The 25,164-nt window shown below is 56.3% G+C and overlaps 1 protein-coding gene and 1 non-coding gene across 2 annotated transcripts; both read right to left on the reverse strand.

Moving 5' to 3' along the window:
• Window positions 1–74: 74 nt before the first annotated feature.
• On the reverse strand, window positions 75–24,746 carry SLC12A4 (solute carrier family 12 member 4). Its single transcript, XM_060083867.1, has 24 exons — window positions 24,566–24,746; window positions 18,332–18,426; window positions 16,816–16,947; window positions 12,849–12,995; window positions 12,709–12,763; window positions 10,883–11,013; window positions 7,885–8,126; window positions 7,510–7,724; window positions 6,789–6,953; window positions 6,613–6,711; window positions 6,262–6,319; window positions 5,745–5,919; window positions 5,215–5,333; window positions 3,668–3,766; window positions 3,360–3,479; window positions 3,056–3,160; window positions 2,632–2,800; window positions 2,134–2,329; window positions 1,852–2,021; window positions 1,633–1,764; window positions 1,447–1,554; window positions 1,083–1,270; window positions 829–962; window positions 75–646 (listed from the first exon to the last, which is right to left on the reverse strand). Exons 1-24 carry the CDS (start codon window positions 24,678–24,680, stop codon window positions 555–557), a joined length of 3,261 nt encoding a protein of 1,086 aa, XP_059939850.1. The 5' UTR covers window positions 24,681–24,746; the 3' UTR covers window positions 75–554.
• Window positions 14,583–14,655, reverse strand: TRNAR-CCU (transfer RNA arginine (anticodon CCU)). The gene has a single exon. It is a non-coding gene; the product is annotated as a tRNA-Arg (tRNA).
• Window positions 24,747–25,164: the final 418 nt, after the last annotated feature.

Consider the following 25,164-nt stretch of genomic DNA (forward strand, 5'->3'; position numbering starts at 1 on the left):
CCGGCTCTGGGCCTGGGTTCAATTCCGCCTTCTTCCCTCGGTGCCAGGGGAAACAGAGCCGGGGCAGCGGGAGGCCCAGAAGTACACAATGTTTTATTGAAAAAAGTCAGGCTTCAGCTGGCTGGTTCCATTCAGCTCGGCTTGGTGGGAGTCCCTGCCCACAGTAGCCTGAGTCAGATCTCCCTGCAGGCCGGCTGGGCCAGACCCCTCCCTGGTCGCCCTTTCCCTCCTCTCTGATGGTGACATTCAAACAATAAATATGCAATAAATAGCGCTCCTGGGCCAGCTGCCTTCAAACCCCACATCAGCCCCCACCAGTCTTCTGAGTCAGGACAGGTGTCCTGGGGTGCTGGACAGGAAGTCCCCAAACCTCTCAGGGTCTTGCAGGACCTCAGATCCACCTCCATTGCCAGGTCTGGGCCCAGTCTCCAAGGAGACCTAGCAAAGCTGGGTCCAGGGCAGGGCTGGGCAAAGCAGGGCTGGCGGGCGGGTGCTGGGAGGGGGCTGTTTGTTACCCTGGACACCTCCACTCTAGGCCACAAGTCTGTACTGGCTCAGGAGTAGATGGTGATGACTTCACGGCCACCGCCACGGACCAACAGCACCCGTTCGAGGCCCTCAGTCAGCACCTCCAGGAACTCCATGTCTGTAGGGCATCGGGTCAAGGAGGCAGCACTCAGGGAAGCACCAAGGGGCACCCAGGGAAGTTTGGCCCGTCAGTCAGAGCTGGGTGCCCTGGCACCCCCAGGGTACCCAGGGAGACGAGCTCCTGGCCTGACCTCACACACTGTCCACCTCCCCACTGCCCGCCTCTTTACAAAGGGATACAGTTCTCATCGCCCTCGCTGTTCTTGGGTGGGCCGGGCATGTTCAGTAGGACCAGGCGGGCGTCATGGGAGCGTGTGACAATGACTTCATTGAGCTTCACAGCCGTGTGCATGCGCCGCACATTGGATTGGTCCCTGCAGAGAATGCAGCTGATCATGGGCCCCGCCCCTGGCCCACCCACAGGGCTTGTCTGCCCCCATCCCATCTCCAACCCCAGACCCTAATGTGGCTGGGTCCACCTCTGCTGCACTCACGGCTTAATATGTACCAGCTCCCGGAAGTTGTCGGGGGCATGGCTGGGGTCCCAGGGCTCTGCTGCCATATATTTGTCCCGTGTCCATGTCATCTGGATCTTGTCAGTCCCAGCTGCAGACTCTTCCTCCTCGTCTGAGTACAGGCTCTCCAGCCGCAGGGCTGAGTGCCGGTCCTTGACCAGCTGGGCCTGAGGACAATCAGAGGAAGTCGCCTCGGTGCCATGGGAAAGGGTGGGCCTGGCTGGCCCAGCGTGATCACCCAGCCTTAGGGAAATGGGTGGGGCTGGGGTGAATCATTCTGATGCCCCCACCTGATGGTGTCTCCCAAGGCTTGACCCTGCCCTGGACCGAGAAGGCCACTGACCTCTCGCTCCCGCTCGGTCTTGGTCAGCCTCATCTGCCGCAGCATCTGGGAGCGCTGCTCCATCATCAGTGTCCGCTCGTAGGTATATGCAGAGATGTCACTGTTATGCTGGGGAGAGGGTGAGCCATGAGGACCGCGCTATGTGGGGCAGGGTATCCACAGGGCTACGTCGGGCAGGTGGCTTACCATCTCCACCACTTCCACCTCTGCCTCGAGGCGCAGGTGGTACAGGAAGACAGCCAGATCCTTCTTCATCTGGATGCTGTTGTCATCCATCTGGGCCACCGTGAAGATGCGCATCCGGCACTTCCTCCAGACCTGTGGCAACAGAAGGTGGTGGTTCAATCACACCCCACCCCTTCAAGGGCCCAGCCCCTCTCACCGGGGCCCAACCGCCTGGCCCACCTTGTGCTGGCGTAACAGGAAGGGCAAGAGCATGAGCATGCCGCCGTCGTGGACAATCCACCACACATCGATGTGGCCCTCCAGGTAGCGCTCGTGGTTGCTGGGGTAGAAGGCTATGTTCTTGGGCACGAGCAGGGCCAGGTGGGCGGCCGTGGTGCAGCGCACGGTGTCTGGGGAGGAGGGGCACTACTGATCGTCAGCCTGTGACCCTCTGGCCTCTGTCCCCACTTGACCCCTGCCCCTGTCCTATGTGGTCGAGCCCAGGCCCTGACCCTCACGCACCAATAAAGGTCTTCCAGGCACGTGGGTCCTCACTCTGTCGCCAGCCGTAGGGCCAGCCCAGCACCACGGAGTTATGCCTCATGCCACCCAGGCCGCAAGACTGGATGAGGTGGGCCAGCCCCTCACGCACCTTGCTGGCCACCACCACCTGGCAGAAGCCCTTCACCTTCTCAATCTCCATCATGTTCTTGATTGTCTGTGGGGAACACAGCAGGGTCAGAAAGCAAGGCCATCAGCGTCCCCTCTGCTGGGCTCCCCACCAAGGCCCCTAGGGCGCAGAGGGTGGGGGTGGGGGAGGAGACGGGGGCAAGCTGCCCACCCAGATGCCATGTTTTCAAGATGGGACAGTTATAACCCCCTTGCTCCAGCTCTCAGCTGGCAGCAGTGCTGTCCACCTGGCTGGCCAGCACTGGTCCCCTCCCCTGTGCACCAGCTGCAGCCCGGACATCTCTAGTCCAGCTCAGTGTCCTCCCAACACCACCCCCTTACAGCAGGCACCTGCTCAGCGGCCTGGGCCTCGCCATAGCTCTCCAAGAAGCTGCCCTGGATGACAGAACCAACAATGGTCAGGCCCTTGCCGGCCTTAAGCTGGGAGGCGAAAGTGAGGAGCCGTGGGTACTTCACATGAAGGTCCTCATCTAGCTTCAGCAGCACCAGCAGCTGAGGCCTGTGGTGGCCAAATGGAGAGAGAGCCTGAGACCAGGGCCAGAGGTTTCCAGGGAGCCCAGCCCCTTCCCTTCCTGGCTCACAGGCCCCTACAGGTAGCAGTGATCCAAGGGCCAAACAAGCAGGATGGCGCCCCTGGCAACTCAGGACAGGGAGCACGGACTAGGGAGGGGGAGCCAGCACCTCTCGACTCTCCCACCCTCACAGTGCCCCCTGAGAACCTGGACTGGGCCCCGCCAGGCCGGGCGTGACTCACCGCCAGTTCTTGGTGTGAGGAGGTCCCTCCTCTAGCCGCAACAGTGCATAGCGGGCAGCACTCAGGGACAGGCCTCGGATCCCGTCGCCCCACTCCTTCTCAGCCCTGCAGAAGCCCCCACAAGCTGGTGAGCCCCTGGTCCCACCCAGGCGTTGTGTCCATGTGTAGGTGAGATGAAGGGGCCAGGCCCGAGTCACAGTCCCCCAGCCCCAGCACCATGGTGGCTAACAAAGGACGGCTCAGCTCCCCACAACCCAATGAAGAGTGGCCCAATGGCCCCAAGCAGGCGGCAGCCCTCACTCACCCTTGGTACTCAATGTACTTGTAGATCATGCCGGCAATGAGCATGGCGACCAGGGCATAGTACCAGGACGAGACAAACATAAGAGCCAGGCAGAGGCTCATGCCCAAGAAGGACAGCGCCCTGGGCCAGAGAGTGGGAAAGGGCCAGAATCAGGGAGAGACCAATAGGGCCCCAGGCCCAGAGCCCCAATCTCTCACCAATACCAACTGCTGCCCAGAAAATTCAAACCCCATCCAGAATGGGGCTCCTGGCTTCCCCAATAGCTCTTGTGTCAGAGGACCTGGCTCAGGGGCCCAGCTGGCACTTACCAGTGATAGTACTTGAACCGAGGCCGCCAGTTGGGGGTCCTTAGGAGCGTCTGCACAGCACAGGCCAGGTTCACAAACAGGTAACACATCAGGAAGAACCTGCAGCACAGGGAGTGGCTGGTACAGAGTGGCCTCCTTGGCAGCCAGGTACCTGATGTCCCTGCCCTTCCAGGCTGGGCCTGGATGAGGAACCAGGACATGTCATGGCCCTGCCCTGCACAGGCTCAGGCAGGTCTTCTCAGCCTCACCATGCCCAGTCCCACAGCCTGATGCAGATGGAATACTGCAGCAGTGTCCGCAGAACCAGGTCTTAGAGGATGGGGAAGTGTTCGCAGGCAGAGGAGGGGAGGGGGCTGCAGGCAGCGGGGGACAGCTGTGGAAGAGGATGGTGTCAAGGAGGGCTCAGCATCTGGAGACGGCTAGACAACAGGCCTCTGGCCTGGGTGACCAGTTGGATGAGGGGCTGTCATGAATGTGGGGAGAGTGGGTCAGGGGAAGACAAGGGCCATTTTGAATCACTGAGTTAGACACTGCGGTGGGTGTGGGAGACTGGGACGGGGGAGGCCTACTGCATGAGCCCTCCAGGAATGACAGCCGAGGGGCAGAGGGCTGAGTGGAGGGGACGCCAACCTCCACCCTCAGCTGGTACGAGAGGAAGGACAGACAAGAAGGCAGCAGGGCTTACGAAAGAGGGAGTGCCAGGGGGCAGGGACTCCCATGAGGTGTCCCATTAGGGCTGCCAGGAGGAGCCACGTGATAAAGGCTGAGATACATCCTCTGACTTGGGCAGTAAGGGGCCACCACCCAAGAAGACTGTGGCAAGAACGGTTTCAGGTGTGCGCTGACGTGTGGGTGGAGCTGGGCAGTAATGGGCGGAGGCGTGCTGGGGGGAACAAGAGAGCACTGACTCCAGCAGGCCTGGCTGGGGCTGGGGGTTGGCTACTTCGGGGGGAAGGGGGTCCCTCTCAGTCTCACAGGCTGAGTGGGGCAGTGAAGGCTGGCTCAGTCATAACTGAACAAGCAAAAGGAGCATCGGCAGTGGAGCAAGATGTGTGAGGAGAGGTGGAGTGGGCCCCAACCCTGGCAGAGGTGAACACAGCAAGGACACGAGCCCTGCTGCCAGGACCCCTGGAAATTGCCACGTGCTCACCATCTCCTGCAGGGCACTGGCAGATTCAGATGCCCAGCATTCCAGAACTTTAAAAAGCAAACAACTTTGAAAACGGAAGAGGTAGTGGTGGCCTCATCAAGGTGCAAGAGGCCAGTGCTTGCCCTGACCCTGCTCTGGGCGTCTCCCACAGAGGCACATGGGACCTACTGGTCTCTTTAAAATTTCTAAGTAAGTGCCAGGCTCGCTCCAGAAGGCGAAAGTGGCTGAGCTCTGCCAGGCAAACATCCCCCCATACAGCCTGACACATCTCCCTACTGCGCCCTCAACACCAGACAGGGTCACAGAGCTGCTGGGCTGGGCCCCCGGCTGAGGGGTGCTGAGTGCAAGGAGCCTTTCCCAAGACCATCCCCCAGCCCTGCCCTGAGCCCCAGCTCACATGGATAGAATGGGGGCCACCATGTCAAGGGAGGCGATGAGGATGCCCAGCTCAGCGATGAGTGCTGTCAGGAGGAGTGCCCACGTTGGTTCACCATTTGCCTTGCCATGGCCAAAAACCTGCAAGCACCAGGGTCAGTGGGGTCAGAAGTGAAGAAGTTGGTTCCACTGCCCCCATTCCACACCTAAGGCCACAAGTCACAGCCTGGTCTCTATCATGAAGTCCCTCTGGGGCTCAGGTCACACCCATGCCTATCCTGATAGGTACAAATTCCTCTGCCCTCCACTTCCTCAGGCCTCTCTGCTGTGGATGAGCCACAGACAGGCCTTGGAGATTCTGGGCCCAAGCAGCTCTGCCAACGGCAGGGCAGGGCCAGGGCCAGGGCAGCTCTCAGCAGCTCTCCATGGATAGCTGCATGGCCCTGGCTCCCAGCAGGATAAAACGCACCCATACTTATCTCCTATCTCTCTCCCCCAGCCGGTGTGAGGGGCCAGGAGCACCCAGGCGGTGGGGGAGTGCAGAAGGCTCACCCGGAGGAAGGGGATGATGTTGTCCTTGGCGATGGCCTGCAACAGGCGTGGTGCCCCAGTGAGGCTCTGTAGGCCGGCGCCGCAGGTTGAGAAGAAGGAGCCGATGACGATGACCCAGGGCGAAGGCCAGGCTAACGTGCCCACCACCAGGTTCCTGCTGACGCCATCGCCGTACCTGCAGGGGCCGGGCTCAGGCCATGTTCCATGCAAGGAGCCCCCCAAACCCTGGGTGGGGTCGCCCAGAGTGAGGGTTGGCAGGGGTCAGGAAGGATGGTTATGGTGGACAGAGCTCTGGCCCCTCAGCAGAGGCCAGGCCACCAGCCCCTATCCTTTCCCCTCAGCCCAGCCCCGATCTGATATCACCATCCTCTCAGAAGCAAAAGTTCTGCTGGGGCCTGACCCACCACTGGCAACCAGCAGCCTGAGGACATGTGTGGAACCACGTGTGCAAGGGGGGCCGGTGTCAGGGCAGCAAAAGCTGAGCCCAGTGCCACGGGGAGGGGCCCAGATCACTCACTTGTCCCGGAGGACCACACCCTCGATGCAGGCACCAAAGAGAACCACGCTGCTGAAGTCTGTGGCTACGTCAAGGAAAGCTCGGCCTCCGCTGCCACTGCCGTCCCCGTGCATCCCCGCACAGCGCCCAAGGGCCCCTCGCCTAAGCCTTAGCTGGCAAACTCAGCTGGGACACCTGCAGCTGCGGGTTTCGTGTTGTGTACACACCCCTTGAGTGTGCGCGTGTGTGTGAGGGGTGAGGTACACATGCACGCACAGGGAGTTTGTCTGCGTGTGCCAGCTGGTGACTTATACACAGGCCAAGTGCCTCCTGTCCCCCTTCCCCACCCACCCCAGGCCTGGGAAAGGATACACACGAGGGAGGTTGTAACAATGGCCAGAATGGTCCCCACTGGGATGGACTTCTGCGCATCTCGGAGGTCCCCGGAGCGGTTTGAGCCAGCCATAATGCCTCCAAAAACAAGGAAACTCCCTCAGGGGCTCCCCGGGAGTGGGGGCAGGGCAGGGTGGGTGGGCAAGAGGGCTCACCTGTTACGGAGGGGAAGAAGATGCCGACTAGCACGGTGAAGGACGTGGCGATGTCGGCCACCACGTACAGGGGCAGGCTCTCCTTCAGGCCAAGGGCGTCTGTGGAGGGCAGCCCGTACTTCTCCACGACCTCACCCTTCTCCAGGTAGGTGCTCCACAGGTTTTCTGTGGGGGCAGCGGCATCACCACTGCAGCCCCACCTACTTCCCAGGGAAGTTTGGGGCAGCCCAGCCAGAGGCTGCAAATGTAAGAGGCTCTCGGGGTTCAGGGGGGTGACTTCAGCCGAATGGCTACGGTGTCAGCCACCGGGCTGCTCTGGCCACACAGAAGGAGCTGTCTGGCTAGAAGTCTGAAAGGCGAAGGTGGCTGAACCACCATCACCTGCCACTGCCTGCCTCCTAGACAGAGGCCCTTTATGGCTCCTGTGAGAACAATCACAGGCAGGGTCAGGGGCTGGTGGCGGGGGAGAAGTGGGCTGCCAGAACTTTCTGGGGGTTGTTGCAGGCCTTGGACACTGGCCAAACAGGCTCCGTTCACCCGAAACCCAGCTGCCAGGAGCCAGGCTGAGAGGACACGGCTGGGCTGGGAAGGCAGCCAGAACTGCCTCCCATTCCTGAGCTGGCCACACAAGGACGGATCTGTGCTCATCCGTCCTTCCGTGCTCATTCCCTACCTCCTGCTCAGTGTGGGGGGCGGGAGCAGGACAGGAGGGAGGACGCACCCTGGAGCACGCCAGCAGCTGCACCAGGGATGCCAGGGATCTCAGTCACATTGTTGAGCAGAAAGTAGGGGTCGCAGGAGTCTGTGGTGAGGTTGGGGCTGTGGCAGAAGAGGCTCCAGAGCCGAGTGGCCACGGTCTCATTGTCCACCACGGCTGTCTTGGCACAGACATCAAACTGGTCCCGGGACAGGGTCCTATTGCCCAGCATACATACTCTGTGTGGGGGGTGGGGGTGGGGACAGAAGCATCAGCACCTGCTCAGCTGGAGACCCCAACCTGCTCCCACCCTGTAGCCTCTACAACTCAAGGCATCAAAGGCCATCCACGTGGGAAGGATGTCAGTGCAATGCCTGGATGTATTCCCAGGTTACTTACGGAAACACGGGAGGGTCAAAAATAGACTTGATGCCCCCAGCATAGATGGAGAGGATGGAGATGATCACACAGGCCAGGAAGAGCGAGGCAAATTTGTTCACATACTTGACACCAACAAACACCACCAGGGTCATGAAGGTCAGAAAAATGGTCCCATACACCCGCATATTGTTCAAGGTGGCACTCGACATGTCATGAGTGCCTGTTGGGTAAAAAATGGCGGCTGGTGGGGCAATGTAGGTCTGAAACAAGAAGACAGATAGAGGAGGTTCAATCTTCCTATGTGGAGAGTCAAGCCCAATATTTTGGTTTTCTTTTTAAGAGTATCCAGAGGGGAGTTCCCTGGCGGTCCAGTGGTTAGGGCTCAGTGCTTTCACTGCCGTGGCCCAGGTTCAATCCCTGGTTGGGGAACTAAGACCCCATAAGCTGCACGGCCAAAAAAAAAACAAAACCAAAAAAGAGTATTCAGAAAAAGCCAGTCACAAAAGAGCATATATTGTATGAGTCCATTTATATGACAAGTCCAGAATAGGTAAACCTGATGAAATCTTTATCTATCTATCTATCTATCTGGCTGTGCCGGGTCTTAGGTGCAGCACGTGGGATCTTTGCTGCTGCGTGCGGGATCTTCGTGGCGGCATGCAGGATCTTTTAGTTGCAGCATGCGGGATCTAGTTCCTGACCAGGGATCGAACCCGGGCCCCCTGCATGGGGAGCACGGAGTCTTAACCACTAGACCACCAGGGAAGTCCCTGATTAAATCTTATTGAAGACAGAAAGCAGATTAATGGGTGCCTAGGGCTGGGGGGAATGGAGAGTGATCACTAACGACCATGGGGTTTCTTCTTGGGGTGATGAAAATGTTCTAAAATGGACTGTGGTGATCGTTGTACAACTTTATGAATATACTAAAAACCACCCAATTGTATACTTTAAATGGGTAGTGAATTCTATGGTATGTGAATTATCTCTTCATAAAGCCATTATTGGCTTCCCTGGTGGCACAGTGGTTAAGAATCCGCCTGCCAATGCAGGGGACATGGGTTCGAGCCCTGGTCCAGGAAGATCCCACATGCCGCAGAGCAACTAAGCCCGTGTGCCACAACTACTGAGCCTGCGCTCTAGAGCCCGTAAGCCACAACTACTGAAGCCCGCACACCTAGAGCCCGTGCTCCGCAACAAGAGAAGCCACCACAATGAGCAGCCTGCGCACCGCAACGAAGAGTAGCCCCCACTCACCGCAACTAGAGAAAGCCCACACACAGCAACAAATACCCAACGCAGCCAAAAATAAATAAATTAAAATAAATTAAAAAACCAAAAAAAAGCCATTATTTACAAAAAAGGAAAAAAGGATCCAGACACAGGAGTTGACCTGAAGAGCTAAATAGCAGAAGTGGAACAGTTTGAGGAGCAACAAAATAATGACAGTACAGGATTATGAGCCAAAGAATAAAATAAATATCCAGGAGTCCATGGGACTTCCCTGGTGGTGCAGTGGTTGGGAGGCTGCCTGCCAATTCAGGGGACACGGGTTTGAGCCCTGGTCTGGGAAGATCCCACATGCTGCAGAGCAACTAAGCCTGCGTGCCACAGCTACTGAGCCTGTGATCTAGAGCCCGCAGGCCACAACTACTGAGCCCACGCACCACGACTACTGAAGCCCGCTTGCCTAGAGACCGTGCTCCGCAACAAGAGAAGCCACCGCAATGAGAAGCCTGCGCACCAAGACAGAGTAGCCCCTGCTCGCCACAGCTAGAGAAAGCCCGTGCACAGCAACGAAGACCCAACGCAGCCAAAAATAAATTAATAAATTAATTTAAATATATATCTATATATATATATCTATCCAGGAGTCCATACTGATATAAATACATGGTTGAATAAATAAACAAATGGAAAAAGGACAATCTCCTTACAGAAGAAATCAACGTAACAAATGTAGGAATGTGGGTTGGGGCTTCCCTGGTGGCGCAGTGGTTGAGAGTCCGCCTGCCGATGCAGGGGACATGGGTTTGAGCCCTGGTCTGGGAAGATCCCACATGCTGCGGAGCAACTAAGCTCATGCGCCGCAACTACTGAGCCTGCGCTCTAGAGCCCGTGAGCCACAACTACTGAAGGCTGCACACCTAGAGCCCGTGCTCTGCAACAAGAGAAGCCACCGCCATGAGAAGCCCGCGCACCGCAACGAAGAGTAGCCCCCGCTCTCAGCAACTAGAGAAAACCCGCGTGCAGCAGCGAAGACCCAATGCAGCCAAAAATTAAATAAATGAATAAATAAATAAATTTATAAAAAGAAAAAGAAAAACAAACAACAAAACCCCCAGAATATCCAGGAACAGGCTCCACGCAACAGACAGGGGACCTGGAGGTGGGAGTAGACAGGCAGTTCCTCTAAACATCTACTGTCTGGATGCCCAGGGGTGGGCACTTTTTACCCTGTACTCCCCACTGCTCCTCCCCCTCTTCTCCCACCACAAGGGCAGTTCAGTGGGAAGCGGGAAACTGAGTCAGAGCACACATGAGGCCCACAGAGGGGGCACTGACCTCCAAACAGGGTCCTGTGGCTGTTCACCCTGATTTATGGATGAGGATAAGACGGATCTGAAGGGCTTTATTAGCACAGAGCCCTGGGGGAGACAGAGCTGGCCAGAGCCCACGTGAGCCTGGGAGGCAGGCTCCGCGTAACCAACAAGATCTGTCACTGAGTTAAATGCAGTAGTTCACAGACCACCTGCCACGGTTGAAATGTTGCCCGAGTGGATGGAACATCCAGGGTCAAGGTGAAGACAGCCAGGCCCCTTCCTTGCCTAGCCCAAACTGGGAAAGGGCTGAAGGGGAGACTGGCTTGAACAAAGATCTTTCTCCCTCGAAGAGGCCTCCCTCATTATAAGCCCTAGACCCTGACCAGAGGTGAAGGAAGCATGAGCCGCCTGGGCCTATGGGAAATGGACTGTTTGGACAAGACCAGAGTTGGCCAGGCCTTAGCATGACTCACCAGCAGGATCTCAATGGCCCCCAGGATGTACATTGCCGCTGCAAATGTTGTTCCCAGGTAGAAGCACAGGCCAACAGCCCCTCCAAATTCTGGTCCCAGCGAGCGGGAGATCATGAAATAGGAGCCCCCAGCTACAACAGAAAAAGCATACATAGGTCAAGGCTGGTTCTTCTTCAAGGGGGCCTCTCCCATGACAACCCTTCACAACCATCCAGAGGGACAGGGACTGCTTTTCCCATTTACGAACAAGCAGAAGGGTTAGAAGACTTGCCCAAGGCGGCATGGTTAATAAGTGGCCAGGCTGCGGTTGGACCTGATTTCCATTTGACTCCAACACCCAGCACGGGCCAGTGACATGAATACTCTGCTGGGGCAGCTCTAGGTCCGCAGCAAAGCCTAAGTGGCCTACTGTCCCCCAACTCCCTGCAGTTAGGTCAGTCCCCGCAGCCTCCCCTGGTTGGGTGTGTCCTATCTCAGCACGCCTCACCCCTCCCAAGGGCTATGTCTGTTAGTCTGACCCTCCAGACCAGGGCAGGGACTGTCTAGCTTTTTGCCCCTAGGGCCGGCCACTGGGTGGATGTCCATGGCTGACCCTCCTGCCCTGAATCTGTGCTTCCATCAGAGTGTAACACCCCTGGCAAGACTGAGTCAACATTGGACCCCAGGGCCAGGGAGGGTGCAGGGGACAAGGACAATCCCATGCTGCTGGTTGCATCTGCTCCTGATGAAACTTCTCTGGTGAAAAATCTGGGAACAGGGATCAAGAAGCTTTAAAAAGGCTAATAATCCCTTTCATGCTGTAATCCCACCTCTAAGACCCTCTCCTAAGGAAACTGCCAGGGGTGTGAACAAAGATCAGTGTGCAAAGCTGTTTATGACAATAATGTTTACAATAGTGAAAAAGGAGAACCCAAGGGTAGGAGAATAATAACAAAAATTAGGTAATGTCAATCTTGTTTTAAAAAAACAAATGAACTGTTTCCAGCACTTGAGAAACACACAGACACACACACACACACACAGACACACACACACACACACACACGCACAGTTTGGGGAAAACAATACATCTCAATACTTTACAAGACCCTAAGACCATGTATGAAAAGGCTAACAGTTATGACCTTAGGATGGTGGGATTATGGGTACTTTTCATTTTCTTTTCTACATTTTTTTGCACTTTCAAACCCTCTATGGTAAACGTATATTGCCTATTTTCCCCTATTACTTTTATACTAATGCTAATAAAGCTGTTATTTGAAAAAAATAGAAAAGGATTCAAACACAGAAGCTAACCTGAATAGCCAAAGTGGAACAGTTCAAGCAAAACAATAAATAATGATGGTACTAAGATTATGAGCCAAAGAACAAAATAAATATCCAGGAGTCCACAGTGATATAAATACATGGTTGAGTAAGTAAATAAACGGAGTCTCTGAAAACCGGCCAAGTCCAATCTCATCATCCCGGCTGAAAACCCTCTGCATTGTCTATCCTGTAATCCACAGTGTGGCCCAGACTCCTTGGCTTGGGCCACCAGGTATGCCCCATCACCTTCTTTATCAGCCCCAGGCCCCGCTTTTTAAAAAATCACTTTTATCCAAAAAAAAAAAAAAAAAAAAGCCCAAACAAACAAAACACAAAACAACAGCAATCTCAAACTCTGTCAAGCAGGGATGCTCCTAAGTGGTAGCACTGTCATGGAGTCAAGGACTAAGATCCCACCAGAAAACTGCCGGGGCGGGGGTGGGCAATGAGTGTTCCTAGGCATGTCAAGGTGGATTCTGGGCCCATCCCCTCCTCAGGCCTGAGTGGTGCTCACCCACCTGGAACCACGCCGTTGGTGGCAATGGCGCTCATGGAGATGGCCGTCAGCAAGGTCTGTGGAAAGGAGGGCCTAGGTGAGCAGCTCAGCTGGGTGGGCTCTGGGGGGCGGCCGTGGCCCTGCCCCAGCTGGGATACTCACACAGCAGCAGCAAATGAGCACAATGAGGAGGGCCTGCAGCACACCGGCCGTGCCCACCATCCAGGTCAGCCGCAGGAAGAGGATAACCCCGAAGATATTCTGCAGGCAGGGCAGGTACACCCCCATGAGGGTGCCCATGCTGGGTGCCTAGGGAACAAGAGGGGAAGGGGGAGACAGAGCATCAGAGGGGCCCAGATGCTCCACGGAAGGCCAGCCCCTAGCCCCGCCCCCAGGGTGTTCTACCAGAGAACAGGTCGGAGAGGGATATTCCAAGTGGAGTCCTGGGGAGTGCAGGGGGTAAGATGAGAGGATGTCTGTGTTGACTTTCATACATGAAGCAACAGTTTGGGACTAAGGTATAAAACCTGATTCTTTTCAAAACCCCACGTGTTGGGCTTCCCTGGTGGCGCAGTGGTTGGGAGTCCACCTGCCGATGCGGGGGGCGCAGGTTTGTGCCCCGGTCCGGGAGGATCCCGCATGCCGCGGAGCGGCTGGGCCCGTGAGCCGTGGCCGCTGGGCCTGCGCGTCCGGAGCCTGTGCTCCACGGCGGGAGAGGCCACAGCAGTGAGAGGCCCGCATACCGCAAAAAAAAAATCAAAAAAACCCCCAAAAAACCCACGTGTGAGCTTTTGAGCCTCACCTCCCCTTCATGGAACTGCCCCCTTCCCTTCCTCTCTTCCTTTATACTTCTGGAAAGTGAGGTCTGTGTCAGATCTCCACCTTCCCACCCAGCATGCCCCATGTCACCCAAGCCAGAGTCTAAGAAGTTGTTCCTGACCCTCCCTCTCTCCAACACCCCAGTTCAGTCCAGTGGACACTGAGTCCTGCCCAGTCTGCCTCTCAAGCTGCCCTGAGATCAGCCTTCCTTGCCCCAGCCTTAGTCCCCTGAACCGGGGACACTACATCTGGGGCACCTGGATGGTGCCTTCTTGTGCCCGTCAACCTCTCCACACTCCAGCCCGCTCTGCTGCCAGAACAGGTGTCTGAAAACCAAGTCCAATCTCATCATCCCTACTAAAACCCCTCTGCATTGTCTATACTGTAATGCATAGTATGGGCCAGGCTCCTTGGCTTGGGCCACCAGGCCTGCTCCCATCACCTTTGTCAGTCTCAGCCCCTGACAACATCAGTCCCTCAGAGCCTCTGAACCAGGGCATGCGCTGGGCTCTGCCTGGGAGGGTTACCCCTGCCTCACTGCCTGGCAAATTCCTCTTCAGTTAAACCTTCAGGAGACTTAACTGTTTCCTCTTCCAGGAAGTTCCCTCAGGTTGCCTTAGCTGGAGTTGGTACTTCCTCTTGCATCCCCTCAGCATCTGATATACCCTTCCATCATAGTGGTCACGGTAACTGTTCACTCGAATGACCATACTGGGTAGACGTGGCTTGTTCACTGTTCTATATCAGCAGGCCCTGCTGGTACTCAAAAGGTGCTCCTGAGCCCAGCGAGTGATGCCTTAGAAGGCCTCTGGGATAACTTCTTGGGAAAATCCTAAATAGAGTAGAGACTCAGGCTGGAGGGCAGGTAGGGAAGGTCTAACGGGCATATCCAGGCAGGATTTCTCAGCTACCTAAGGGTAGAGTAGGGGCCAAACAGGAGGCCAGGGCAGGCACTGAAGCACAGAATTAGGGCTGGTGCCTTCTTCTTCTTCTTCTTTTTTTTTTTTAACATTTATTTGGCTGCGCTGGGTCTTAGTTGTGGCATGTGGGCTCTTAGTTGCAGGATGCAGGATCTAGTCCCCTGGCCAGGGATCGAACCCAGGCCCCCTGCATTAGGAGTGCAGAGTCTTAACCACTAGACCACCAGGGGAGTCCCATGGGCTGGTGCCTTCTTGAAGAACTGAGCCTCACATGAGAGCAGCCCAGAGTAGTGGGGCCCTGAGAGCTTCCACCAGGGCCCCAGCAAAGCCTGCTGCCCTGGAGCTGGGGTGGGAGAAAGAACTCTGGCCACAGGAACTCTTCTCAAGGGTCCAGGCCTGGGGCAGGATCTGTGTGCAGCCTTAAGGACCACAGAAGGGCCTAGAAGGGCCCGAGTAAAAACAAATGGTCCCTCAAACTGTCCTGCACAGTGTAGGTGACGGATACACCTCATCTGGGCTCTGTCTGAGCCCTTCTCAGAGGCCCTGGACCACCCGCTGGATAGAAGCAGCTCCCAGTCCCCCATTTGAGGCTGAGTCACTCTGGGAAAAGGGCAGTGTGGGAAAGGGCAGGGCCGGAAATGCTTTCTGCATCTCCAAATAACCTCTGGCAGCCTCAGAAGGTCACCAGGCCACAGGCGGAGCAGCTGCCACGGAGAGGCTGCCTTGGGTCTTGGTGTGGTCTGGTTGGAGGACCGCCCTTCCGGCTTTAAGCTTTCCTTTTCTGAGGCCCCTGCTCAGACCTGCCTGGGTGAGGGCCACAGCTCAGCGGCCCCAGCTCCCTAGCTTCCTCCTGACTCTCTGTGGACTTGACCAGGCTCCTGCTTTCTCCATGAAAAAGCCATTGGCGCTGGGACACTCAGCCATCCTCTCACATCTTTAACCTAGGGCCAGGTGAGCTGGCAGGTAAGCTGAGGCTGGACCCCAGCATCCTCACAGGCTCCTCATAAGGCCAAGGGACCATGGCCCTTCACCAACTCAGAACTTCTTCTGACACCTTGTTGAGATGTACACTAGCCTTTCTTAGGGACCTTTAAACTCCCAGCCACCAGCTTCCTGGGCTTGGTCTGAAGGGACAGGGAGGAGGCTTTTACCCAAGGATCCCACCACCCACTGCAGGGCTAAACACAGATAGCCACAGATAGTCAGGGTTCTCTGCTATCTGCAGTTCAGAAAATATCAGCAAAATCACAACCAGCAGGATAGGGTGGGGGTCACGTCTGTGTGACCTCAAGATCTCAGCTGCCCTCTCAAGCGTGGGCTAGTTTGCCTCCCAGAAGTGAGGGGTGCACATCAGCCTCTCGCCTTGGCCCACCTCAGTAAGGTCCAAATCTCATGGGCAGGTCTGAGGCTGGGGATTTGGCTTATTCCAACCAAGAGCTCCTCCTGCCTGTGCTGACCTCCAGCAAGAATACTACAGCTAGTGCCAGACTCAAGCTCCTTCCAAATCACAGCTTCTTCCCAAACCTCAGGGAGTCAGTAGATATGGAGGGAATGTTCTTTGCCTCCAAAGTGAAAACGTAGTGGGGAAAAAAAACCCAGCATTCAGTTAAACTGAGCCCTGTCACACAGGGGAGCTGAGCAAAGATGTGCAAAGTCATCCCGAAGAGAGGACGGCTGGAGGGCCAGAGGCCTGGTTAGCGACTAGGGATGGGACCAGCAGAGGGACAGGGAAGCCCCAAGAGGCATGCTCCTATCACCCCCAACCCTGGCGGTCAAGAAACCCAGGGGCTGTCAGAGGGGTCTGCCAGTGGAACCAACACAGTGAGAGGCAGAAGGGTTTAGTCAACTGCTCTAGGTCACGCCCTGAGGGACAACCAGGTTCCTGGATCCAAAGGTAATATCCTTATCCATCCTGATGGGATGCCAGTGATCTGACATAGTCACATACCTCACAGTAAGCCCACAAGTCTCCCAGCGTTATGCACTGGTCTTGTTTAGCTTAGTCACCCTAGGCAAGTTACTTAATACCCCAACACTCAAGCTTCCTCATCTGTAAAATGGGGATGACAATAGCACCTGCTTCACAGCTTTGTTGTGAAGACGACATACAAGACCCCAAGCCCACTGCTTAGCATGATGCCTCACACACAGAGAGGCCTAAGTAACGTCACGTTCCACTGTTATTTTTGAGGGCCTCCCTGGTCCTACGCCCTGAGGGCCACCTCCTTGGCCCACCCCTTGAAGCCTCCTTGAGCCCAAAGCACTCAGTGCCCATCCTCCATGCTCACCAAACCCGGCACCTACTTCCCCCAGGATGCTCAATGCTCAACTCCGTGGTGTTGCATCTGTCTTCCTAGGAGTGGCCTCTCTGCTGCCCCTGACCAGCTCACCTTGGCTGCTCTCCGGCGGGCGCCCTCTCCACTCTCAGCCTCCTCATGCTCCTTGGCGCCCTGTGTGAGGTTGGTGTAGCTGACGAGCTTGCCCAGAAGAGATGATACCTTTGGGCGGATGTCCAGCTCTTCCTGTAAACAGAGCCACAGGGCAATCTAGCAACTGGCACCAGGCTACCTGTGTGTAGCCAGCAGCCTGGCCTCTGGCCCCTTGCCAAGCCCTGAGGCAGGCCTGGGCTCTTGCCTGGGGAAGCCCAAGCCAGCCCACTGGGCAGGTGTGGGTGCCACACCCCAGCACTCACTTCTCTCTGCCCCACCTTGGCTACAATCACTACTAGCCCATTTGCAAAACTACCTGCCTTGCGGGGAAAGGGCAGGACAGGGCACGGCTGGCAGACAGGCGAATGGCACGCTTCAGTCTGCCTGTTTGGCCTGGCCACCTCCCAGCTATGAGTAGGCCTCTGGGACTCATATCTGCCCTCAACAAAAAAGCCACCCTAGTCACCCCAGGGAACCAAGAAAGTCAAAAGAGGTGTGGGACAAGTGAAGTCTCTCTTATCTGCCCAAACCCTGATTGTCCTGGATGGTCTTCTCCACCAGGCCTCACACCATGTGAGTAACCCACCTCAATCCCCAAGGTGGGATCCTGGAGCCCTAGCCCATCTGCAGGTGGGGCCAGGTCAAGAGGCCTCCTAGGGCTCCAGCTCCCACGCAGCATCTAGCACAGCTTCCCCAGCACTGTGCCTCCGCCTGCCTCTGGCCCACATTTAGTCTTTCCCTGTCTATCAGCTCCCTTCTGACCCTACACACAAGGAGAAACTGGTCTGGAGTAAGAAGTGAAGATGCAGGTCTTTGCAGGTATATGGAGATTGAAGAGCCTATGAGACTTCTATGGGGCAGCTGAATGTGTGGGTCAGAATTTAGGGGCCTAAACCATGACTTCAATCCAGATACAACTTCTGAGCTTGAGTCTGAAAATGATAAAATTCAAGTTCAAAGGCACAAAATTGGGAATGTTTCCAAAGAGACATCCACTGAGGTTGCAGATATGGCTAGAGGGGGCAGATCCGGTGAGAAGGACCAGGGCTCAGTAAACCTGATGGGGACAGAGTTGGAGGAGTCAACCAGGAAGGCCAGGGAAGAGTTCACAGGAGAGGGAAGAATCGTGGACTATGAGGAGTCCTAGAAGTGAAGGGGACAAAGGAAATCCTGAGGCAAGAAATACTGAGAGGTGGTGACCTTGCTGAGGGGCTGCATGGAAGTCAAAGGTGAACACCCCTGGAGGTGGTAATGGGGTACAGTGGCCTCTGGGAAAGCAGTTTCAGTACAAAGGGCCGAGGGAACCACAGCCTGGCTGCCAAGGGAGTGAGACAGACAAGGGGACACTGGAGGAGAAGCCGAGACATAAGGAGGCACAACATCCAGCCTGTCTGCTTAGCTAAAGCTTGGGTCTTGACAGGTCCCTGCCCACCCACCTCCCTGCCACACCTGTGGCCCAGAGTGGCTCCTCAGCTACCTCAAACAGTGCCAGGTTCCTGTCATGGTAGTCATTTCCTCTGGAAGCTTCCATGGGACAAAGAAAAGGGCTGCTCTCTTTGTGGTTGCCATGTCCTGTGGAGAGAGAGGAACGGAATCCCAGTCAGGGGCTGCCTACTGAACCCCCAGCATGCACTCCTCCCCAGCAGGCGTGCCATCATCTCTGTGGAGCACTCTGTGGGCCAGGGTTACCATGCTGGGCCTGTTTCCCCATCATACCCTGCCAGCCTCCTTGAAAGGGCCAGAATTGGCAGTGGCCAATGATCAAAACCCAGCATGTAGGGCTTCCCTGGTGGCGCAGTGGTTAAGAATCCGCCTGCCAACGCAGGGGACATGGGTTCAAGCACTGGTCCGGGAAGATCCCACATGCCGCGGAGCAACTAAGCCTGTGCACCACAACTACTGAGCCTGCGCTCTAGAGCCCGTTCGCCACAACTACTGAGCCTGCGTGCCACAACTACTGAAGACCATGTGCCTAGAGCCCGTGCTTCGCAACAAGAGAAGCCACTGCAATGAAAAGCCCGCACACCGCAGCGAAGAGTAGCCCCTACCCGCCTCAACTAGAGAAAAACCCACGCACAGCAATGAAGACCCAACTCAGCCAAAAATAAAATAAATTTAAAAAAGAGGGCTTCCCTGGTGGCACGGTGGTAGGGAGTCCGCCTGTCGCTGCAGGGGACACAGGTTCGTGCTCCGGTCCGGGAAGATTCCACATGCCGCGGAGCGGCTGGGCCTGCGTGTCCGGAGCCTGTGCTCCACAACGGGAGAGGCCACAACAGTGAGAGGTCTGCGTACCGCAAAAAAAAAAAAAGAAAAGAAAAGAAAAGAAAAGAAAAGAAAAAAAAAACAGCGTGTACACTCATCTAGCAGAGGGCACAGGTGTGAAGGGCCCAGACAGCACGTGTTAACACCAAGGGGCAGAGTCAACTGCAGGAGGGCGTGGCCCAGTCATGGCCCACCTTCAGACCACCCCTGAGACACACTCCCATTTTCCAACCCTTTGGGAATATCCAGTGTGCCGGGTGCCCAGGGCTCCGTGTCTTCAGGGCTCCCCCCAGGCGCTGCCCTCCAGACAGATGAAGCCACACAGGGCTCCTTCTGCCGCCATGGCCAGCCGGCCACCTACTATCCACCCCACCATGCACTGTGCAGGGGCGTCCTTGAGGGCCACCCGATGCATGCCGGGAGGAGGGGCAAGCAGGGGACTGGCCAGAGAGCGGAAGTGGGTGCCTGAAGCTGTCTAGGGTCATCTAGGAAAGCCCTACGGAAGCCTGACCAGGTGGGTGTGGGACTAAGCAGGACTGTTGGCAGGACCCTCTTGTTGACCTACCTCCCTGTCCCCAGATCGCGGCTGCTTGCTCCAGACTAGGCATGTGGCCAATCCCAGCATCCACCTACCCCCCAGGCTGGTGAGGCAGTGCCTCAGAACCAAGAAAACCTCACAGAAAGGAGCCAGATGCACCTTTTTTTTATACGCCTGCCTCAACTCTCAAAGCTTGGCTGCATTTTCTGGCCACCGGCATTCACACTCTTCCCTGTTTTCCAAACTGTGTCCACTGTGAGTCTCAGTGGGTGACATTCCCAGCTTTTCATCAAGAAGAAGACACCAGGGCCTCCCTGGTGGCGCAGTGGTTGAGAGTCCGCCTGCCGATGCAGGGGATATGGGTTCGTGCCCCGGTCTGGGAGGATCCCATATGCCGCGGAGCGGCTAGGCCCGTGAGCCATGGCCGCTGAGCCTGTGCGTCCGGAGCCTGCGCGTCCGGAGCCTGTGCTCCGCAACGGGGGAGGCCACAACAGTGAGAGGCCCGCATACCGCAAAAAAAAAAAAAGAAGACACCAAGTACTCCTTTTTTAGTTACTAACAGTAAAACCCCCTTCAGACAGTCTGACAGCTGCAGTGGCAGTGGCTGGAGGCTTCACAGCAAATGGAAAGATGACATCTTGGTTCAAAGAAGCCACGTTGGTGTTGGATGGCAATGACTGTGGCAGCAGTGTTGGCCTGGTGTCCAGGGATGGAGGCGGCAACAGAAGTGTCTTCACTGATCCAGCCTAGTGGGGTATGCCAGCCATGCCTGGTTTTGTGAGAGCTACCTGCCAACGTTTTCTGGTTAAATAGCCCACAATCCATTTCTCTTGTTTGCAGCTAAGAATACTGATCGATGATACATCCTCTTCCATCTGATACATCCTCTTGCCATCAGTATGAGACTTAATTTGCCTTCTCTGAGCCAACAATCACTCAGCAGGTGCTGCACTGTGGATTCTTTACTGTCCAAAGAGACGGACAGGGAAAGTATGCTGATGACAATTTCTGGGGCAAAATCAGCTGTTCCTTCCCACAGTATTTAAAAGTGGTACATCGCCTCATCTAGGATCCTGGACTAGCTAAGTAAGCCAAGCAGCTCAGTCCCAGAAGCTACATGGCTGTATGTAGGGCAATGCCAACAGCACAGTGGACAAAGGTAGTGGGAGTTCAGGCCAACCTACAGAACCATGTTAAAGCCTCGTGGGGGACTTCCCTGGTGGCGCAGTGGTTAAGAATCTGCCTGTCAATGCAGGGGACACGGGTTAGGGCCCTGGTCCGGGAAGATCCCACATGCCACGGAGCAACTAAGCCAGTGCGCCACAACTACTGAGCCTGCATGCCACAACTATTAAACCCACGTGCCTAGAGCCTGTGCTCCGCAAGGAGAAGCCACCGCAATGAGAAGCCCACGCACTGCAACAAAGAGTAGCCCCCATTCACCACAACTAGAGAAAGCCCGCGCGCAGCAATGAAGATCCAACGTGCCCCAAAATAAATTAAAAAAAAAAAAAAAAAAGCCTCGTGGGGTCACGTAGCTCCTCAGATACCCTGTGACATTTGCTGTGCCCTTGATGCTTGTTCAGGATAAGGAGCCACAACCAAAATCTGAAAACCCAGTAACAATGCCCATTACACTGACAGCCCTTCAGTGAGAAGCCTCTGAAAAGTACTCTTGGATTTTTGTGACAAAAAAATATATCCCCTGAATAAGTCAGAGGCTTCATTTTGTCAAAAAAAAGGCAACTATAAGAGCTCATCTTATTTCCCTTTCTACCTTGGCTGCCAGGAACCTCTAAGCTAAATTTATTTTTTAGATGTAGTCACCATCTACCTCGTCTCAGAGTCCTTGCCTCTTTCCTCTGCATGGTTTTGACCTGACAGTAACAGTCTCTTGGGGAGGCATTTCTGTTGCATATCTCTTCTGATTCTTTTGTGGCAGTAGGTTGAAAGTAAAGTATAAATTATTCTAAACTCCTGCACTGCAGCCTGCCCCACCATTGTTACCTCATCTCTCTGACGACCGCACTAGTATACAGAAAACACAGAGCTAAGCACACAGCAGTTCCCCCAAAATGCCTGTGGATGGTCCTCTAAGACCCAGCTGATCCTTGTCCCTCAGCCATGAGTCCAGGGCAGCTCAGAGCCCTTGCAAGGGTTACCTCTAGTCCTCACAGCAACACTCCAGTAGATATCATTTACCCCCTTTTAGTAACAAGGAATGTAAAGCTCAGAGATTCAGAGGCAAGGTCACTCAGTGAGAGGGCCAAACTTGGGTCCCAGGATCCACCAGAGCCAGGAAGGAGCTGATTTGTAGGTTCTACTCCTATTTTGGACCCCCACCCATCCCAGGAGGCACCCCAGGGTGTAGTACAAGCCTTTAACTAGAGAAGAGTGTCTGGGGTTTGCAATTTGGCCAGGGTGTGCATACCCAAGGCTCTTGGTGCTCAGTGGCCAGCAGACTAGCTTGGATTCCTGAACCTCCCACTGTGTGACCCAGGGCAACCTGCCTACCCTCTCTGTGTTGCCTTGGTTTCCTTTTTTATCAAGTACAGCTAGTAACACCTACTCTTCCAACTGCCCAGATGCATCAGAAAAGGGACAATCTGGTACCAGACACCCAGCAGGGATACCGTGGAGTTCCCCCAAACCTCATTTAAAGACAGCTCCCATGGGATTGTGGGAACTGGGTGGGGGGGAGGTTGGTGTCTAAGCAGTGCCTGGATATCTGTACTGCCCTCAGCTATTCCAAAAATTCCAGGGCAGGTCTGGGCGTGCCTGCCAGGCCAAAGCTGCTCAGATACCACCTGAGACCCCTGGCGAACCACAGCATGAAGGCTGGGCCTGGGCGCTGCCTGTGAGGTACACATATATGTGTGTTCCTGCCAGCAGCTGTGAATGTACCAGCTGCAAGCAGGGATCCAGGTGACATTCTTGATCCCTCTGCTCACAGGTGTCTGCCAGGGGTACCCCTCTAGAGCCTCTTCACCCCCTGCCCACAGGCCACGTGAGCTGGATGAACAGGCCCATCTAGGCCTTTGGAGCAGAGGTATGGGCCTTGAGAGATTCAGACACCAAGCTGGGGGGGTCCCCATAAGATGGACCTGAGGGGTCACTATTTTTGTGCCCCTGACCCTTTGCAGCCCCCACCAAGAAGGATCATAACCACTCACCAGGGTGCAGAGTGTCCCCCATACCGCAGACGCAGTCAAGATCTGGCTGAAAGGGAGGAAGAGGAGGAAGAAGGGGGATAGTGGGAGGAGCTGGCCCAGCCTGGAGGGACCTGGCAGGACTCAGCCAATGTGGCTCCAGTTCCCTGTGAGAGGCCAAGGCGGGGCCAGAGGCAGGGCTCCCGCTCTGCCTACCCACTGGTCCAGGCTGATTTTAGGGATGCAGCCCAGCCCAGCCCAGCCTCTGGGGAGAGCGAGCCTCCAAGGGCTAACAGAGGAGCAGGGGTGGATGCTGGCTCCTGCTCTGGCCACTGGAACAAGGCTAGGGGCAGGTGCCAGCATGGGCCAGGGGTTGAGGTGTGTGTACCCACACAGCTATCAAGCCTGTTAAATGACCATGATGTCCAGCAGCCTATGCCACTGTCCTGTGCCATCTCCTCACACAGCAGTCAGGTGACACACATATAGCCATCACCCACATCAGGCATGGATCACCTCAGTCATGTCACCATCACAGACAGATCAGAGTCAGATCAACATCACATCACCTGATACATGCCAACACACATGTTCCCTGCATATCTCCATCATGGTTAGTCACAGACGAAGCATTTGTCATCAGTCACATCACCATCCTCATCATCGATAACCCTGCAGGAATGGTGGCCCACAAGAGGTGCTATCCTGACGCCACCTTCACTCTGCGGTACCCCACAGCTATACACTTGCACAAGCATAATTACACATGCATATGCTGCTACACATACAGACACATGTTCTCAGCAGTGTTCACACTCCAAGAGTGGGCCCTGCAAGGACAGCCCCCTGGGGGGCTCCTGGGGGAGGAGATGGTGAAAGGGTCAAGGGCAGGCACCTAGGAGGGGAGGAGGGGTTTACCTTCAGGCCCAGTTTAACATCTAGGTTAAGAGTTAGGGCTCTGGAGTCTCCAACCCTCGATTTGAATCCCCTAGAGCAAGTTACATAAAGGCTCCATGCCTCAATTCACTCCTTCCTAAGCGTGAGTAACATGACCTATCCCATGGGGGAAATTAGGAGGATTAAACGAGTTAATTCACTTCAAGCGCCTAGACAAGCCTGGTCCCGTGTGAGTGCTCCACAGATGCCCACTGTACCTACAGATGTAAGCTGGGATCCACGCAAGTGCACTCACAGGCAGTTACCCACAGACCCCCTCAGGCAGGCACAGCCTTCTTTCCAGGGTCCGGGAGTGCTGGGATGGAAGGGGGAAGGGGAGGGGAGGGGAGGGGAGGAGAGAGAGGGTAGTCTTAGGGAAAGAGATGCTGCCGCACAAAAGTGTAGGCAAGACGGGAAGAGCTTAGGGGTGGTTCACAGGAGGTAGGAGGTGAAGGGTCTGGGGCCCGGACTGCGGTCGTTGCTCCCAGCCGGGAAGGGCCAGAGACGGAGGCTCAGCGCTCTCCGCGCCCCGGGCGGCCCGTCTGGCCCGGCAGGCCTGGCCACGTCTGCAGCCCCCGCCCGCGGCCCGCAAGGGAGGAGCTGGGGCGGGGAGGGAGGCCCGACCGTAACCGCGGGCGCCGGGGGCCGAGGAAAATTGTTTCTGCGCGCGCGGTGTAAGGGACTGCTGGCGGCGACTCAGTCTAAGAAAAGTTGGGCCCGCATCGACGTGTGCGCGCGCCGGCCGGCGTCGGTGTGAGAGCGGGCCCCGCGTGGCCAGCTTCCCTGCCCCCGCCCCCGCCAAGGACCCCTCCGGGCGCGTCCTCACCCTCCGAGTCCTCTCGATCGGCGCGCTCCCCGTAGTCCACCCAACTGAGACCCTCGAGGTTGTCATAGTCGCCGCGCCGCGGCCCGTCCACCGGCACCACGGTGAAGTGAGGCATCGTGCGCGCTCGGTCCCGCCGCGCCCGCCGCCCCTGCCGCCTGCCTGACTGTCCCCGCCGGCCCGGGCCGGCGCGCCCCGCCCGCTCACATTCCTCCCCGCTGCGCTCACTTCCTCCGCCCGCCCCCCGGGCCGCCCCTCGGGGGCGGGGAGCAGGAGGGGCTCGGGCCGGCTCCTCCCTGAGGGGGGAGCCCAGGCGGAGTGAAGCCCCCGGGGCAAGAGTAGTACTCCACGCGCTGTGTAGGCCCGATTCCTGTGTGACCTCGGGTGGTGAGCCGCCCTCTCTGAGCCTTAGTTGCGGTACTTGTAAAATGGGGAAATGCGCTTCCACCTCTTGGGGCTGCTTGAGGGCCGTGAGATGGGGTACGGGGTGCATTGGCCCTGCGCTTTGTGCCTAGTGAGCGCTCAGTGACATTTCTGTGATTCAGGGACGGGGAAAGATAGGGAGGAGCGCAAAGGTCATTCCGGCCCTGCCCAGTGCCTCC

This window comes from Mesoplodon densirostris, chromosome 19 (genome assembly GCF_025265405.1).
Source record: "Mesoplodon densirostris isolate mMesDen1 chromosome 19, mMesDen1 primary haplotype, whole genome shotgun sequence".
Lineage (NCBI taxonomy): Eukaryota > Metazoa > Chordata > Mammalia > Artiodactyla > Ziphiidae > Mesoplodon > Mesoplodon densirostris.

Coding starts and splice junctions, on each gene's coding strand:
- SLC12A4 (XM_060083867.1), bottom strand. CDS start 24,680: ATGCCTCACTTCACCGTGGTGCCGGTGGACGGGCCGCGGCGCGGCGAC. Junction 12,996..16,815: donor CCCGCCGGAGAGCAGCCAAG/GTGAGCTGGTCA, acceptor CTTGTTCCCTAG/GCACCCAGCATGGGCACCCT. Junction 8,127..10,882: donor GGGCCATTGAGATCCTGCTG/GTGAGTCATGCT, acceptor TTCTTGTTTCAG/ACCTACATTGCCCCACCAGC.